Here is an 18,147-nt window from a genome sequence, read left to right on the forward strand (position 1 = left end):
GTGATGAGGGTTAGTTCTAGGTGATGATGATGGTTATAGGGGTTAGTTGTGTGTGATGAGGGTTAGTTCTAGGTTGTGATGATGGTTATAGGGGTTAGTTGTGTGTGATGAGATGTTAGGGTTAGGTGATGATGATGGTTATAGGGGTTAGTTGTGTGTGATGAGGGTTAGTTCTAGGTTGTGATGATGGTTATAGGGGTTAGTTGTGTGTGATGAGATGTTAGGGTTAGGTGATGAAGTGGTTATAGGGGTTAGTTGTGTGTGATGAGATGTTAGGGTTAGGTGATGAAGTGGTTATAGGGGTTAGTTGTGTGTGATGAGATGTTAGGGTTAGGTGATGATGATGGTTATAGGGGTTAGTTGTGTGTGATGAGGGTTAGTTCTAGGTTGTGATGATGGTTATAGTGGTTAGTTGTGTGTGATGAGATGTTAGGGTTAGGTGATGATGATGGTTATAGGGGTTAGTTGTGTGTGATGAGATGTTAGGGTTAGGTGATGATGATGGTTATAGGGGTTAGTTGTGTGTGATGAGATGTTAGGGTTAGGTGATGAAGTGGTTATAGGTGTTAGTTGTGTGTGATGAGGGTTAGTTCTAGGTGATGATGATGGTTATAGGGGTTAGTTGTGTGTGATGAGATGTTAGGGTTAGGTGATGATGATGGTTATAGGTGTTAGTTGTGTGTGATGAGGGTTAGTTCTAGGTTGTGATGATGGTTATAGGGGTTAGTTATGTGTGATGAGATGTTAGGGTTAGGTGATGATGATGGTTATAGGGGTTAGATATGTGTGATGAGGGTTAGTTCTAGGTGATGATGATGGTTATAGGGGTTAGATATGTGTGATGAGATGTTAGGATTAGGTGATGATGATGGTTATAGGGGTTAGTTATGTGTGATGAGATGTTAGTTCTAGGTGATGATGATGGTTATAGGGGTTAGATATGTGTGATGAGATGTTAGGGTTAGGTGATGATGATGGTTATAGGGGTTAGATATGTGTGATGAGGGTTAGTTCTAGGTGATGATGATGGTTATAGGGGTTAGTTATGTGTGATGAGATGTTAGGGTTAGGTGATGATGATGGTTATAGGGGTTAGTTATGTGTGATGAGATGTTAGGGTTAGGTGATGATGATGGTTATAGGGGTTAGATATGTGTGATGAGATGTTAGTTCTAGGTGATGATGATGGTTATAGGGGTTAGTTATGTGTGATGAGATGTTAGGGTTAGGTGATGATGATGGTTATAGGGGTTAGTTATGTGTGATGAGATGTTAGTTCTAGGTGATGATGATGGTTATAGGGGTTAGTTATGTGTGATGAGATGTTAGTTCTAGGTGATGATGATGGTTATAGGGGTTAGTTATGTGTGATGAGGGTTAGGGCTAGGTGATGATGATGGTTATAGGGGTTAGTTATGTGTGATGAGGGTTAGGGTTAGGTGAAACCACCTTAAATGTCCTTTAGACTTCAAACTGCAGAGTTGAATGTTCCCTGCCGTCTGGAAATAGATTCTCAGCACATTTCAGATCAGACTGTTTTTATGGTGTATGAACATGGACATTAGAGACTTGGCCCCTCCCACACATCGTCACACTCAGACGCTGGAACACCTCATGGACCAGTTCGGCTCACTTGGAAAAAAAGAGAATGTTCCTGCTGTTTTCAGAGGAAATAACAAGCCGGCCTCAGCTTCTACCATAAAAGGGCAGAATGTGGTCATTATGTGAAACGGACTCAACCTGTGGCTCACACAGCCGCTGGTTGTTCACCGTCTGAGCAGCTGCACACAGGAAGTGGTTAGAGGCGTGGGAGGGGCCGACAGCAGCGAGGTGTTTCCCGCTCACAGCAAACATTCACAAGCTGAGACGCCTCCTGGTGATCTGGGATCAGAGGAATGTTTTACACCCAGGAAGGATTCAAGAGTCAGAGACACGTCTGAGTCTGAGTCCAGATCAGCAGCGAGCGTGCATGTGTGTGTGTGTGTGTCTGTATGTCTGTCTGTGTCTCTTTGTGTCTGTGTGTGTGTGTGTGTAAATGAAACATACATAAACCACACAAGCTTTCACTTCCATGACGTTTAGATCTGGGTCCTGCAGCCCCCCCCCCCCCCCTCCCCGCCCCACAGCTGACTCATCACCACAAACACAAATTAAATAGCAAAGACACAAAGATGAAGCCCCTTACACACAAACACACGGACACACACACACTGCTGTGTATAACAAATCTTTAAGATCAGATTTCAGTGACCCTCCCACATCATTCTCACACACACACACTCGGGGGCGGGACATGCACAGGGGCGGGCTCTAGTAGCAACATTAACTCAAGAGACAGAAGGCGCCACCTACCAGCAGTTGTGTGTCACAACACTGTGTTTTTGTTATCTGTTTGTACATGTACACACGTGTTGTCTTCGTGTGTGTAAACATGTGTTGTCTCTATGTGTGTGTTACTCAACATAAGTTCAATGTGTCTCTCCAGGAGACTCAGGACCCGTCTGCTGTTCTGTGGCTGGACGAGATTCAGGACGCTGTTCTGGGAGCGAACCAGGACACACAGGAGGCCATACAGTGTAAGAACACACACACACACACACACACACACACACACACACACACACACACACACACACACACACTCAGGCTGATCTTCATGTCTGTGTGTTCAGTCGCTCAGTCCATTCAGGACATCAACCGGGCGGTGGACAGCGGGGAGGCGTCTCAGACCCTCGCGGCTCTGCGTCACTCGGGGGCGGGGCTCTACGGAGTGACCTCAGAGTGCGCTCGGACGTACCAGGACGACCTGACCTCCATCAAACAGGAGAAGAAGAAAGAAGGTGAGGACATGGACACACTTAGAGGACGCTGATCGTCATCTGATCAGATGCTCTGAGTGACATCACAGTGAAGCTCCTGCTGATTATTGGTTATTGATTAACTTGTACCCTCATCTTGTCCACTCCGTCTCTCTTTCTGTCTCCCAGGTGATAATGGCAGTGAATGGGTGAAGCACTGGGTGAAGGGAGGACACAACTATTACTACAACCTGCAGACCAATGAGGGCACGTGGGAGGAGCCTGAGGGGTTCCTGCAGAACAACACGCAGCTCAACAAAGACGACATCCAGGTCAGACCGCCGCTCCAGCTCAGCAGCGCCAGCTTGTGGTGATTTGTCGTCGTATTCAACGTGTGTGTTCTTCCTCCGTCAGTCTGTGGTGTCCGGGGTGACCACGGCCTACAACCGAGAGCAGCTGTGGTTGGCCAACGAGACTCTGATCAGCAAGCTGCAAGCCCGCTGCCGTGGCTTCCTGGTGAGGAATGGCCAGAAGGAGCGGATGAACTTCCTCATATCTCAGGAACCAGCTGTTACAAGCATACAGGTGAAGATACAAGCAGCTGCTTCCGGCTGGCAGCAGACACACATGTCCAGTATCTTTGCACTGGTCTGTACGAACCTGCCACGTGTTCTCCCTAACCCTCACCCTCACCCTAACCCTCACCCTCACCCTCACCCTCCTCACCCTCACCCTCACCCTCATATTGAGCTCTAAGTCTCATTCACTGATTCTCAATCTGTTTCTTTCAGGCTCACTGGAAAGGCTACAAGCAGAGGAAGAAGTTCAAAGATCGTAAACAGTATCTGAAGGATCATTCTGAAGACGCTGTCAAAGTAAGTGGATTCCAGGCATTTGAATATTATTGTTGATGGATATCGGTACAGCTCAGATTGAACATGGTGTTTGTTTCTCAGATCCAGTCCATGGTTCGGATGCATCAAGCTCGTAAGAAGTACAGGGATCGTCTGAAGTACTTCAAAGATCACGTCAGTATCAGTCGCCTCAAACCTTTGAACTGCAAATTAAGGAATTGGGATTCCTGTGTGTAACTGATCAGCTGATTTGTTCTGCAGATCAATGAGGTGGTGAAGATTCAGGCTTTCATTCGGGCCAACAAGGCCAGGGACGACTACAAGACGCTGAGTGAGTAGCAGTGACCTTGAGTTTGTCCTCTGTCTGTCTGGGTTCCTCTGTGAAGACTCCTGTTCATCTCGACTCTGTCTCAACAGGCAGATATCTTATTTGATTGATTGATATCCTCCGTTGTTCGGTGTAGCTTCTTTCAGCTGAGACTCACAGCCGAGGTTGAGGCCAATCTCCCACAGAGAGATCTAGAGAGATCTAGATAGAGTGGTCCATGCCTTCATAACCTCTGGTCTCCCAGTATGGGGTCTTCAACCAGTCGTCCAGTAAACGCCTGCAGCTCTTCCAACATGCTGCGCTCCCTCCACTGGCTTCCTGTCCCTCACAGGGTTGATTTAATATTTTATTTGTAACCTTTAAATCCATAATGTACTGGCCCAACATTACTTGGTCGAACTTCTCCGATCTCACACTCCAGCTAGAGATCTGAGATCAGCCACCAGCTCCTCGTGGATTTACCTGAAACGAGGCTCATGACCAGAGGAGATCTTTGTGGATCAACTGACCACTCCACATTAGATCCCCCCCCCCCCCCGACTTTCAATTTAGATTATTCTACTTTCTTTGATCTTATTTCATGTTTACTTCTTGTATTCTGCTGTCTTCTTCTTGTACCTTTGGTCAACTAGTGGTTTTAAATGTGCTTTATAAATAAAATGGACACTGACTCTCGTCTCGCTCCAGCCAGTGCTGCGGACCCTCCGATGGCGGTGGTGAGGAAGTTCGTCCACCTGCTGGACCACAGCGACCAGGACTTTCAGGAGGAGCTGGAGCTGATGCGGCTCCGCGAGGAGGTGGTCACCAACATCCGCTCCAACCAGCAACTGGAGAATGACCTGAACCTGATGGACATCAAGATCGGCCTGCTGGTGAAGAACAAGATCACACTGCAGGAGGTGGTGTCGCACAGCAAGAAGCTGACCAGGAAGAACAAGGGCCAGCTGTCCAACATGATGATGATGAACAAGCAGAGAGGAGGCCTGAAGGCGCTCAGCAAGGAGAAGAGGGTCAAACTGGAAGCTTACCAGTTCCTCTTCTACCTGTTACAGGTGAGACAGATTCAAAGTTTCCACCAGTCGGCTTCTCTCCGACAGCATTTAACCAGATTCTGTTTCCTTTCAGACCAACCCCACGTATCTGGCCAAGCTCATCTTCCAGATGCCTCAGAACAGATCCACAAAGTTCATGGACTCTGTCATCTTCACCCTGTACAACTACGCCTCCAACCAGAGAGAAGAGTACCTGCTGCTGAAGCTCTTCAAGACGGCCCTGCAGGAGGAGATCAAGTGAGCAGCGATCAAACCTGTTCCATGAATCTGCTGCCGCTGTCGTCCTCGTGCCAGGACTAAAGGTTTTATCTGAACTGTCCGCAGGTCCAAGGTCGACCAGATGAAGGAGATCGTCACAGGAAACCCCACGGTCATCAAGATGGTGGTGAGCTTCCACCGAGGAACACGAGGACAGAACGCTCTGCGGCAGATCCTGGCGCCCGTCATCAAGGAGATCATGGAAGACAAAACGCTCAACATCAAAACGGACCCGGTGGACATCTACAAGAGCTGGGTGAACCAGATGGAGACGCAGACGGGGGAGGCCAGGTGATCGCCTCGGCCTATTTCTGTCATTAATCAGATTTTCATTTCAATATACTTCATAATATTTATAATAACTCGTTATAATAGTTAGTTTTAATAATGGTTTCAAGTTGGATAAACTGTCCAATCAATATTCAGCAATCTGAAGACCTTTCAAAAAAACAAAACTTAACAATCGGTTTCAGTTAAATTGTTAAAATCGTCCTCAATCAAATAATCTTTGTATTTATATTAACAGAAGGAGAAAAGTTTGCATGGTTCTGAAAGGGACGTACATGGTTAAAGGTTCAGTGTGTAGAATGTAGGGCCATCTAGTGGTCAAGTGTCATGTTGCAGCTGAGAAGAGGATCTAACTTCTTCTCTCTTTCCTCTTCCTGCGTCGTGGCGTCAACAGCAAGCTGCCGTACGACGTGACTCCAGAGCAGGCCATGGCCCACGACGAGGTGAGGACACGTCTGGAGACGTCCATAAAGAACATGAAGACCATCACCGACAAGTTCCTGTCGGCCATCGTCGTGTCCGTGGATAAGATTCCGTAAGTTCGTACAACATCTCCCAAGTTACATACATAACAATACATTTTAAAATCTAAAACAATCTCAATCTCGAAAACACATAATTATTGATCAGGAGGAACAGTGAGGGGGAGGAGTCAGAGCAGGGAGGAGTCATGTGACTGATAAGAACCAATCAGGAAGAGAACGTCCTTGCATCATCACACGTGTGTTTTCAGGTACGGGATGAGGTTCATCTCCAAAGTGCTGAAGGACACGCTCCACGAGAAGTTCCCCGACGCCACCGAGGACGAGCTGCTCAAGGTCCGAAACTTTCACTGAGACTTGATGTTCCTTAAAGGTTCCACAGCGATGATTGGTCCTTCTCTCCTTCTCTCCTTCCCTCCTTCCCTCCTTCTCTCCTTCCCTCCTTCTCTCCTTCCCTCCTTCTCTCCTTCTCTCCTTCCCTCCTTCTCTCCTTCTCTCCTTCCCTCCTCCTCTCCTTCTCTCCTTCCCTCCTCCTCTCCTTCTCTCCTTCCCTCCTTCTCTCCTTCTCTCCTTCCCTCCTCCTCTCCTTCTCTCCTTCCCTCCTTCTCTCCTTCCCTCCTTCTCTCCTTCCCTCCTTCTCTCCTTCTCTCCTTCTCTCCTTCCCTCCTTCTCTCCTTCTCTCCTTCCCTCCTTCTCTCCTTCTCTCCTTCTCTCCTTCCCTCCTTCTCTCCTTCTCTCCTTCCCTCCTTCTCTCCTTCTCTCCTTCTCTCCTTCTCTCCTTCCCTCCTCCTCTCCTTCTCTCCTTCCCTCCTTCTCTCCTTCTCTCCTTCCCTCCTCCTCTCCTTCCCTCCTTCTCTCCTTCTCTCCTTCCCTCCTTCTCTCCTTCCCTCCTTCTCTCCTTCCCTCCTTCTCTCCTTCTCTCCTTCCCTCCTTCTCTCCTTCTCTCCTTCTCTCCTCCTCTCCTTCTCTCCTTCCCTCCTTCTCTCCTTCTCTCCTTCCCTCCTCCTCTCCTCCTCTCCTTCCCTCCTTCTCTCCTTCCCTCCTTCCCTCCTTCTCTCCTTCTCTCCTTCTCTCCTTCCCTCCTTCTCTGCTTCTCTCTTTTGCTCCTTCCCTCCTTCTCTCCTTTGCTCCTTCTCTCCTTCTCTCCTTCCCTCCTTCTCTCCTTCCCTCCTTCTCTGCTTCTCTCTTTTGCTCCTTCCCTCCTTCACTCCTTTGCTCCTTCCCTCCTTCTCTCCTTCTCTCCTTCTCTCCTTCCCTCCTTCTCTCCTTCTCTCCTTCCCTCCTTCTCTGCTTCTCTCTTTTGCTCCTTCCCTCCTTCTCTCCTTTGCTCCTTCTCTCCTTCTCTCCTTCTCTCCTTCTCTCCTTCTCTCCTTCCCTCCTTCTCTCCTTCCCTCCTTCTCTGCTTCTCTCCTTCTCTCTCCCTGTTTCTTAGACATTTCCTTCCTGATCTTTTCTTCCTGTTTGCTGATCTTCTTCTTTGCGACTCGTCGACCGGCTGCAGCGTCTCTGCAGGTGAGTCGTGTGTCTGCTGATGTTAAGGTGAGCGGCGTCGCTCTCTCTCTCTCCCTCTCTCTCTCTCTCTCCCTCCCCCTCTCTCTGCTCTCTCTCTCCCCCCCTCTCTCTCTCTCCCCCTCTCTCTCTGCTCCCTCTCTTTCTCTCTCTGCCCCCCTCTCTCTCTCTCCCTCTCTCTCTCTCTCTCTCTCCCTCCCCCCCTCTCTCTCTTCTACCTCTCCCTCTCTCTCTCCCTCCCCCCCTCTCTCTCTCTTCCCCCCCTCTCTCCCCCTCTCTCTCTTCCCTCTCTCTCTCTGTCTCTCCCCCCCCTCTCTCTCTCTTCCCCCCCTCTCTCCCCCTCTCTCTCTTCCCTCTCCCTCTCTCTCTCTCCCCCTCTCTCTCCCCCTCTCTCTCTGTCTCCCCCCCCCCCCCTCTCTCTCTCTTCCTATCGGCTGAGCGATAAGACGCTAACCCTAACCTCGATCATATTTTTAACTCAGTCTATAACGATATAGATCAGATGGATATATCAGGTTCATAGAAGCTGAGTGTCACCAGCTCTCTGGGTGAAGATGCTTTCACACAGTTTGCAGTGAACACTTCTCAACACGTGATCTCCAGACTCCCACAGTTCTGGAACTTTCTCTTCAACATGTCCTCGTCTTTGAGCCTGTGTCCGTTGTCCTCTTCAGTTTTCTGTCTCATCACCTGTTCTCTCTCTCACTCCTGACGTTGTGCACGGTCGCTGTGCAGATTTTAGTTTTTCTAACAGTCTCATGCTAATTCTAGTATAAAGTTCTAATACTGATGGTTGGACAATCCAACTCTTTTGAATACAAGTAAGATGATCAGTATATTTGAAGTTAAAGGTTTTAAGATTGTTAATACGTTGATCTTTTCTCTGACCTCTCAGATCGTGGGGAACCTCTTGTATTACCGCTACATGAACCCGGCCATCGTGGCCCCCGACGCCTTCGACATCATCGAGGTGTCGGCGGGCGGTCAGCTGACCACCGAGCAGAGACGCAACTTGGGTTCTGTTGCCAAGATGCTGCAGCACGCCGCCTCCAACAAGATGTTCCTGGGGGACAACGCCCACCTCAATCCCATCAACGAGTATCTCAGCGCCTCGTACCTGAAGTTCAGGTCTGACGCTGTTGAAATGAAAAGCTGATGTGGTTTAGAAGATGATAGAAGAAGGATCCATTCTCCACTTTCTGTCCTTTCTCCTCTGACTTCATCCTCCTGTCGTCCATCGCAGGCGTTTCTTCTTGGCAGCGTGTGATGTTCCGTCGCTGGAAGAAAAGTTCAACGTGGATCCGTACTCAGACCTGGTCACCGTCACTAAGCCTGTCATCTACATCTCCATCGGAGAGATCATCAACACTCACACAGTGAGTTGGAACTCACCTCAGGTTTGCACCACACTGCTGGTTTTCTGATGGTGACCTGGTTTTGACCGTTTCCTGTCCTCAGCTGCTGCTGGACCACCAGGACGCCATCGCTCCCGAGCACAACGACCCGATCCACGAGCTGCTGGAGGACCTGGGCGAGGTTCCCACGGTGGAGTCGCTCATCGGTGAGTGAGACAGGAAGGATTCAACCGTGTGGATCCAGAGAGAAACCAGTGTGGACAGCATGAGCCACACAGGAACTCATCTGGAGGAGCATGTGTCTGAACTCCATGTTGTTTACTGTGTAGTGACCAACACACTGACTGATGGAGTGTGTGGATTACAGAGGAATATGATGTCAAACCAAAAACATGATGGTTGTGAACTCACCGGAAACAACAACCTCCAAGTGGCTGCAGCTGCTTGCTGACTTGATTTAGACGCTTTATCTTCTTGTGTCATGAGACACCAGGAGACACCAGGAGACACCAGTTTGTTACTGGGACGTTCAGTGTGGTTTTGAATCCAGTCCTCAGTGGGTTGATGTGTGATGGAACACACTCGTGCACCAAAGACAACGTGAGGACGCACGAGTGGAAGTGAACTGAGACGCTTCTTCTGGAACCTGTTTTAGTTTTGTGTCTGAGGAAGACACACGTCTGTGTGGTTTTCATATCTTCATCACATGTTGTCCCACACATGTGATGAAGACATATGTCATATGACGTATGTCTTCATCACATGTTGTCCCACACATGTGTTCTCAATTAGTCTTTGAATCAACAGCTTTACTTTTCTTTCAGAAAATGCTAAATATTGTGACCATATGAACCTATAACAAGTTCCTGGTCAATAATAATAAATAAATACTAAAACTTTAATAACTTATTAATTTATTTCTGTTCTCTTACTCTCAGGGGAAAACCCTCTTCCTCCTGACGACCCCAGCAAAGAGCTGATGGGGAAGACGGAGGTGTCGCTCACACTCGCCAACAAATTTGACGTCCCCGGTGAAGCCAACACGGAGATGGACGCCAGGACCCTGCTGCTGAAGTACGTCCACTCGAGGCTGATGGAGGCTCAAGAGCTCAGACGTTTGTTTGTTTCTCACATCTCTGTTTTGGTTTCTCTCTCCAGCACCAAGAGGCTCATTGTGGATGTGATCCGGTTCCAGCCGGGAGACACTCTCACTGAGATCCTGGATTCAGCAGCAAGTCCAGAACAGGTCTGAGATCAGAGTGTTTAAATCCGTCAAGTATCATACATGTTTTCATTATATTTTATTATTTAATCCTGCTAACAAACAAACAAGGTGAAAACACAACGACAGTGAACATGAAACCAAAGAACTTTAATGTTCAGTAAATAATGTAGAAGTCTTAAATGAACAGGTTTAACTTTGAATCGACATCATTATAAAAACATCTCACACCATTAACTCTGATTTCCTGCCCCCCCTCGTCCCCGACAGGACGTGGAGTACCAGCGCGCCATGCAGCGCCGGGCCGTCCGAGACGCCAAGACTCCAGAGAAGATGAAGCAGGTGAAGCCGGTGGTGGACGACAGCCTGACGCTGCTGGGGAAGAAAGACAAGATCAGAAGCAACCTGCAGCGTCTGGCCGAGCTGGGGAAGGTTCACCCCGAGAACCGCTACCAGGACCTCATCAATGACATCGCCAAGGTCGGGCCACACGCCATCTGCAGACAACACAACTCCTGTCCTTCCTATGCTTTAACGTGTGTGTGTATTACAGGACATCAGAAATCAGAGACGCTATCGCCAGCGCAGAAAAGCCGAGCTGGTGAGACTTCAGCAGACGAACACGGCCCTGAACTCAAAGTCTGCGTTTTACAACGTGCAGATTGATTCCTACAACCAGTACATCAAGACCTGCATGGACAACCTGGCCAGCAAGGGCAAGTGAGTCAAACCCCATCTGCGCTCCTCCTCCTTCTCTCAGGTCCGACCGTCCAGACACCTGGAAAGTTCTGTTCACATGTCAAACAATCCAGAAGCATCTGGATCTTACTAGAAGATCAATCGGTAAAGATCGCAGAACCTCCCAGACCCGTAACCGGTCCGGTCCGGTTCAGTCCACCTGATACAATATGTCAGTAAAAGCTAGCTCATAAACCCGTGTGTGTTGTTGTGTTGTATTACACACGTATCTTACTCTCTGTCCGCAGGTTATCAAAGAAACCAGGCGACAACAAAACCAAGAAGAGTAAACAAGTTTCACAGAAGTACACGGCCGCTCGTCTCCATGAGAAGGGCGTGCTGATCGCCATCGAGGACCTGCAGCCCAACCAGTGAGTCCCCGCTACACAACTACTACACAACTACACAGGACCATGAACTAGAGATCTGTTTCTTTAGCTCCAGATCCATACGATACACAGCAACTACACAACTACTACACAAAAACACACTACTATAAACTAGAGATCTGTTTCTTTAGCTCCAGATCCATACGATACACAGCGACTACACAACTACTACACAACAACACACTACTATAAACTAGAGATCTGTTACTTTAGCTCCAGATCCATACGATACACAGCGACTACACAACTACTACACAACAACACAGGACCATAAACTAGAGATCTGTTTCTTTAGCTCCAGATCCATACGCTACACGACGACTACACAACTACTACACAACAACACAGGACCATAAACTAGAGATCTGTTTCTTTAGCTCCAGATCCATACGATACACAGCGACTACACAACTACTACACAACAACACAGGACCATGAACTAGAGTTGTGCTTCTCCAGCTCTGGAACCTTCAGAGCTTCTCATGGATCCTCTCCACTCGTGCTCTCCCTCTCACAGGTTCAAGAATGTGATCTTTGAGATCTCGCGCTCTGAGTCTGTGGGGGTGTTCGAGGTGAAGGCCAAGCTGATGGGTGTCCACCTGGAGACGCTACAGCTGGAGTATCAGGTGAGTCCACGTCCCAGGGTCCTCCAGCGCTCAGTGGACTGTCCTCCTGGGGACAGAGACGCTAATGGAGCTGGGTTGTCTCTCAGGATCTGAATGTCCCACGGGATTAATAAAGTATCTATCTATCCATCCATCTATCCATCTATCCATCCATCTATCCATCTATCATCCATCTATCTATCTATCCATCTATCCATCCATCTATCCATCTATCTATCTATCCATCTATCTATCCATCCATCTATCCATCTATCCATCCATCTATCCATCTATCTATCTATCCATCTATCTATCCATCTATCTCTCTCTCTCTCCATCCATCCATCCATCTATCTATCTATCCAGGATCTGCTCCAGCTGCAGTACGAGGGCGTGGCCGTGATGAAGCTCTTCGACCGCGCCACCATCAACGTCAACCTGCTCATCTTCCTGCTCAACAAGAAGTTTTATGGGAAGTAGAGGACGGGGACAAGGAGAGACACTGATTCAACCACAAGCCCACGAGGGTCGCTGAGCTGCACCCTCCTGCTTCACACACATTCCCTCCTGCACTCGACTTATGTGCTAATTTATGTGCATTATTTTTATTACGTGTTTGTGCTTCAGCTGAAGCAAACAGAAGCTTTCTAGAGTTGAACGTCTGTAGCTGCAGCTCAGCCACAGGTCTAAGATTTGTATAATTTTTGCTTGAAATGTGTTGAATGTGTCGTGCAGGGCTTGAGTAACTATACAAATGTGTGTTTTATGTGGAGAGATCACGTTTTGTGTCTCTTAGTCGATCTGCCCGCCTCCTGATAGACTTCCTGACCTGAGCTCTGTCTCTTTGAGTTTCTGTTGGAGACTAATTGGAAAGAGAAACTTTTTGATTCAACTCTTCTCTTCCCTCACTTGATTTTGATTGGACGTGCCTCAGCTGTAGCTGATCATCATTCAGCCTGATGACCTCATTAATTTGAATTGAATTATTGGAAAAGAATAACTTCATGTTCCACGTCAAGGCTGTGATGTTGGTTTGTGTTGGACTGACCCTGATGATCAGCAGTGTGTGTGTGTGTGTGTCTGTTTCATTCAGCAGCACAGTCACTCATGATTCGCTGGAATTCTATTTGTTCACGGTTTAACTTGTTATTATAAAATCAGTTTAGTACAAATACTACCCAACAAAGTTTCCTTTATATTCGATATGTTGTCATTACTTTGATCTGTTGTTTTGTGATGTTTCTGCTCTGATTGGAGGGCGATGACATCACTTCCTCTCATTCAGTGCTTAAGTGTATTTGACCTGTTGTAGAATAAAGTGCTGAAGACGTGAAGACTTTTAATTATGTGAATATACAGGTTTGATTTCTCTTTGACGTGATCTGTTCTATACGACTTCATACTTCTCCTGATGAACTCTTCATCATCATTGACCTAACGGTTTAACCTCTGAAGGTCAGAGGTCACCTGGACAGATCACCAGCCAATCACAGGGCTGACGTACGCAAAGACAACGTTTAAGTAAAAGAAAAGCTCAGAAGATATTATTACTATTATATAATTTTTATTATTGTCGTTATTTGGATATCATTCTTTTTAATATTATTACTATGATTATTGTTATCATTTTTATTGTTTATATTCTCATTATTTGTATCATTATTATTATGGATATCATAATTATTATTATCTTTATGAGAATTATTATGATCATAATTTGTATTATGATTATCTTGAGATGATTATTATTAGAATCATAATTCTCATCCTCGTTGTTATTGTTGTAATATTCAGCCAGGGTGCCCTGGGTGTGTGTGTCGCCGCCTGGCGGACAGACTGGGTATGCCCGGTGTTGTGTGTGTGTGATGCGGATCCGGAGCAGTTGAGTCTCGGTCCTGGAAACATCAGCGGCTCTTCACCGGCTCTTCACCGGCATCATCCGCGGCTCTTCACCGGGAACATTTGTGGCTCTTCACCGGAACCTTCCCCGGCTCTAACCCGTGTTTATCCCGCTGTTGGCTCGTCGTCGGCGGCTGTACGGGCTGGAGTTCGCCGGGGGACCGCGCTCTGTCCCGGGATTAACAGCAGACTCGAGTCCGCTGCCGTGACACCGGTTCCAGAAGCGAAGTGGTTCCGCGGCTCTCCGGAGGATCTGGTTTCACTCCCGTTTCGGTGGTTTGTTCTTTTTACTTTGGGGCGAATCAAAGCGTGAAGTCAGTGAAACCCCCGCGGACACTTGTTGAGGAGCTAACCGCCACTTCAGCTAACGAGGCTAGCAACTTCCTCCGGCAGCTCCAGCGCAGTCACCCCACACACGGTGCGCCGGCTCCGGCCAGGTGTTCGATGCTGACGGAGGGTCGGCACTGTGGTAAAGTGAGTTTGTGCGTGTTGGTGAAGTGACAGCAGCTAAGCTAACCGAGCTAGCTGCATCTCTCCGCTATGTTAGCATCGACAGCTAACGCTCCGTGAGCGCTGGATCAAACAAGTGGTTCTGAGTCTGTGAAGTTTTACTGGGTCTCAAACTTCTTGTAACGTCACGTTACTTTGTTAGAAACACGTTCGAGTCCGAACTGCACCGGAGCCGTGAGCTTCGCTGCTCTCGGGGCGTAACAACAACTTTTCCTGACGTTAGCTTAGCTTAGCTGCGTTAGCCTCTGCGAGCCGAGATTTGAACCTGTGATGGATTCACTGACACTTTGTCAACTATAGACTCTGCCCGTCCTCCATCTTCCCTCCACCCCACACTGAAGTCTCACTTCGGCCCGAACCATGTCCGGCTCCCCGGGCACAGGAGGCTCCAACCCCAGGAAGTTCAGCGAGAAGATCGCTCTGCACAACCAGAAGCAAGCAGAGGAGACCCGGGCCTTCGATCAGCTGATGACCGACCTGACAGTGTCCAGGGTAAGAAGCTGTCATTAGAGAGGACATGGTCACTGAACATACTAAACACATGTGATCATAGTAACTGAACATACTAGACACATGTGATCATAGTAGCTGAACATACTGAACACATCTGATCATAGTAACTGAACATACTAGATACATGTGATCATAGTAGCTGAACATACTAGACACATGTGATCATAGTAGCTGAACATACTGAACACATCTGATCATAGTAACTGAACATACTGAACACATCTGATCATAGTAGCTGAACATACTAAACACATGTGATCATAGTAACTGAACATACCAGACACATGTGATCATAGTAACTGAACTAACTAGACACATGTGATCATAGTAGCTGAACATACTAGACACATGTGATCATAGTAACTGAACATACTAAACACTTGTGATCAAAGTAACTGAACATACTAGATACATGTGATCATAGTAGCTGAACATACTGAACACATCTGATCATAGTAACTGAACATACTAGATACATGTGATCATAGTAGCTGAACATACTAGACACATGTGTGATCATAGTAGCTGAACATACTGAACACATGTGATCATAGTAACTGAACATACTAGACACATGTGATCATAGTAACTGAACATACTAGACACATGTGATCATAGTAGCTGAACATACTAGACACATGTGATCATAGTAGCTGAACATACTAAACACATCTGATCATAGTAACTGAACATACTAGACACATGTGATCATAGTAGCTGAACATACTGAACACATCTAATCATAGTAACTGAACATACTAGATACATGTGATCATAGTAGCTGAACATACTAGACACATGTGTGATCATAGTAGCTGAACATACTGAACACATGTGATCATTGTAACTGAACATACTAGACACATGTGATCATAGTAACTGAACTAACTAGACACATGTGATCATAGTAACTGAACATACTAAACACTTGTGATCAAAGTAACTGAACATACTAAACACATCTGATCATAGTAACTGAACATACTAGACACATCTGATCATAGTAACTGAACATACTAAACACATCTGATCATAGTAACTGAACATACTAAACACATCTGATCATAGTAACTGAACATACTAGACACATGTGATCATAGTAACTGAACATACTAGACACATCTGATCATAGTAACTGAACATACTAAACACATGTGATCAAAGTAACTGAACATACTAGACACACGTGTGATCATAGTAATTGAACATACTAAACACATCTGATCATAGTAACTGAACATACTAGACACATCTGATCATAGTAACTGAACATACTGAACACATCTGATCATTGTAACTGAACATACTAGACACACGTGTGATCATAGTAACTGAACATACTAAACACATCTGATCATAGTAGCTGCACATACTAGACACATCTGATCATAGTAACTGAACATACTAAACACATGTGATCATAGTAACTGAACATACTAGACACATGTGATCATAGTAACTGAGCATACTAGACACATGTGATCATAGTAACTGTACATACTTAACACATGTGTGATCATAGTAACTGAACATAATGAAGACATGTGATCATTGTAACTGCACATTCTAAACACATGTGATCATAGTAACTGAACATACTAGACACATGTGATCATAGTAACTGAACATACTGAACACGTGATCATAGTAACTGAACATACTTAACACATGTGATAATAGTAACTGAACATACTGAACACGTGTGATTGTAGTTACTGTACATACCTCACACATGTGTGATCAGAGTAACTGAACAAACTTAACACATGTGATCATAGTAACTGAACATACTAAACACATCTGATCATAGTAACTGAACATAATAAACATGTGTGATCATAGTAACTGAACATACTAAGCACATGTGTGATCATGGTAACTGAACATACTAAAAACATGTGTGATCAAGGTCACTGAACATACTAAACACATTTGATCATAGTAACTGAACATACTAAACACATGGATGAAAACCTTTTCTCCTTGTTTCTCTTAAACCTTCCCATCAACAGCTACAATCTTTATTTGTAAATATATATGATACAATAATCCTTCCAATTAAACCTCTGTTGAAAACAATACTAAGAATAAGAACAAAACACCAAAAACAGGGTTTGACATGAACAATCTACATAAACCGAACAATATGTGTTTTGAATAGCAACCAGCCAGGAGACAGGAAATGTGAAAGTTAGTGGAGTTCTGTTATGAAGCAGCAGCATGTGAAGAAATGAGCGTAGTTCAATTCCCAGAGGTTGTTGTCCATGTACAGTCCGTGTGTTCAGGTTCACCTTGTAGACTTTGTGGCTTATGGTTTTCAAAAACGATCTAAAGGACACAGCAGTCGAAGTCAGGTGATTCATGGTGTCACTGGTAGCTTAAGCTCATCCAAAATAAATATGTAGAACATTAAGTTTTCACTAATTAATAGAAAATTATCATTATAATACTTTACTAAAGTGCATTGGAGAGATTCACTTTCTCAGCAGTAAAATAAAGGAGAGAAGATTTTTCTCTTACAGACTGATGTGTTCAATATTTCCTTATCAATTAAATCATCAGTTAGAAAACACACACACACACACACGTTTATATAAGCCTGATATTCTTTAGATTAAAAAAAAAATGACTGAAATGATGGTTTGAGTTAATAATTTATTAACTAAAGGTTTTGGCTCCACAAAACATTTACAGCAGATAATCAAGTAGAGTTTGTTTTATTTTCAACTTTAAAGTTCAGTCAATTTCAAGCATAAATAGTCAAAAGTGTTGTTAGTTCCAGCTTCTTAGCAGCATGTGTTTCTTATCTTAAGTAAGTTAAGTGTCTTTGGGTACAGGACTGTGCAGACAAAACAAGACATTTGATCCAGAAAGAAGACATTGTTATTACCATAATCTTTATACCATATATACAGTACACATTTAGAGTAATAAAAATAGCATGTGAGGATATAAAAGGCCTTTTCATATTATTCACACACCATTGGTTTACAATGTGCTCTTTCTAAGAGAGGGAGAGTCCTGAGTGGCACGGCAAAGAGGAAGTGGTTTTGAGGCAGCTCTGAGTGAAGTTAGCTGTATGAATGAACTGACACTGACCCCAAGAGACAGGAAAGCCCAGTGAGCGCGGCTGAGACGGGTCTGGGCTCAGGACACTCAGCAAACAGCTGGATTGAGCTGCGTTACATTCACTCCACTGACCTCAGGTGGTTATGTTTTCACCCCTGTGTGTGGGTTTGACAGCAGGATTACACAGAAGCTGCTGAACAGAATCCATGAGATGAAAGCGGGTTTTCTCTCTTTACATAACAAGACAGTGTTTATTTTCACAGATTTCTCAGATAATA

General features: G+C 45.7%; 2 protein-coding genes across 2 annotated transcripts in view; both read left to right on the forward strand.

The window, feature by feature from the left end:
- Positions 1-13,212, forward strand: part of iqgap1 (IQ motif containing GTPase activating protein 1) — a 32,306-nt gene extending 19,094 nt beyond the window's left edge. The window contains exons 16-37 of the mRNA XM_053428612.1: positions 2,486-2,576; positions 2,673-2,840; positions 2,988-3,130; positions 3,213-3,383; positions 3,590-3,673; positions 3,755-3,826; positions 3,914-3,983; positions 4,668-5,032; positions 5,106-5,269; positions 5,357-5,581; positions 5,973-6,113; positions 6,312-6,396; positions 8,465-8,697; positions 8,813-8,945; positions 9,028-9,130; positions 9,863-9,998; positions 10,083-10,170; positions 10,417-10,626; positions 10,700-10,866; positions 11,133-11,255; positions 11,791-11,899; positions 12,245-13,212. Of these exons, the coding sequence (XP_053284587.1) occupies positions 2,486-2,576; positions 2,673-2,840; positions 2,988-3,130; positions 3,213-3,383; positions 3,590-3,673; positions 3,755-3,826; positions 3,914-3,983; positions 4,668-5,032; positions 5,106-5,269; positions 5,357-5,581; positions 5,973-6,113; positions 6,312-6,396; positions 8,465-8,697; positions 8,813-8,945; positions 9,028-9,130; positions 9,863-9,998; positions 10,083-10,170; positions 10,417-10,626; positions 10,700-10,866; positions 11,133-11,255; positions 11,791-11,899; positions 12,245-12,358 (3,195 nt within the window). The 3' untranslated portion in view covers positions 12,359-13,212. The remainder of the gene's footprint in view (positions 1-2,485; positions 2,577-2,672; positions 2,841-2,987; positions 3,131-3,212; positions 3,384-3,589; positions 3,674-3,754; positions 3,827-3,913; positions 3,984-4,667; positions 5,033-5,105; positions 5,270-5,356; positions 5,582-5,972; positions 6,114-6,311; positions 6,397-8,464; positions 8,698-8,812; positions 8,946-9,027; positions 9,131-9,862; positions 9,999-10,082; positions 10,171-10,416; positions 10,627-10,699; positions 10,867-11,132; positions 11,256-11,790; positions 11,900-12,244) is intronic.
- Positions 13,213-13,506: 294 nt separating this feature from the next.
- Positions 13,507-18,147, forward strand: part of crtc3 (CREB regulated transcription coactivator 3) — a 36,747-nt gene continuing 32,106 nt past the window's right edge. The window contains 1 exon segment of the mRNA XM_053428624.1: positions 13,507-14,779. Within this exon segment, the coding sequence (XP_053284599.1) occupies positions 14,648-14,779 (132 nt within the window). The 5' untranslated portion in view covers positions 13,507-14,647.

This window comes from Pleuronectes platessa, chromosome 1 (assembly GCF_947347685.1).
Source record: "Pleuronectes platessa chromosome 1, fPlePla1.1, whole genome shotgun sequence".
NCBI lineage: Eukaryota > Metazoa > Chordata > Actinopteri > Pleuronectiformes > Pleuronectidae > Pleuronectes > Pleuronectes platessa.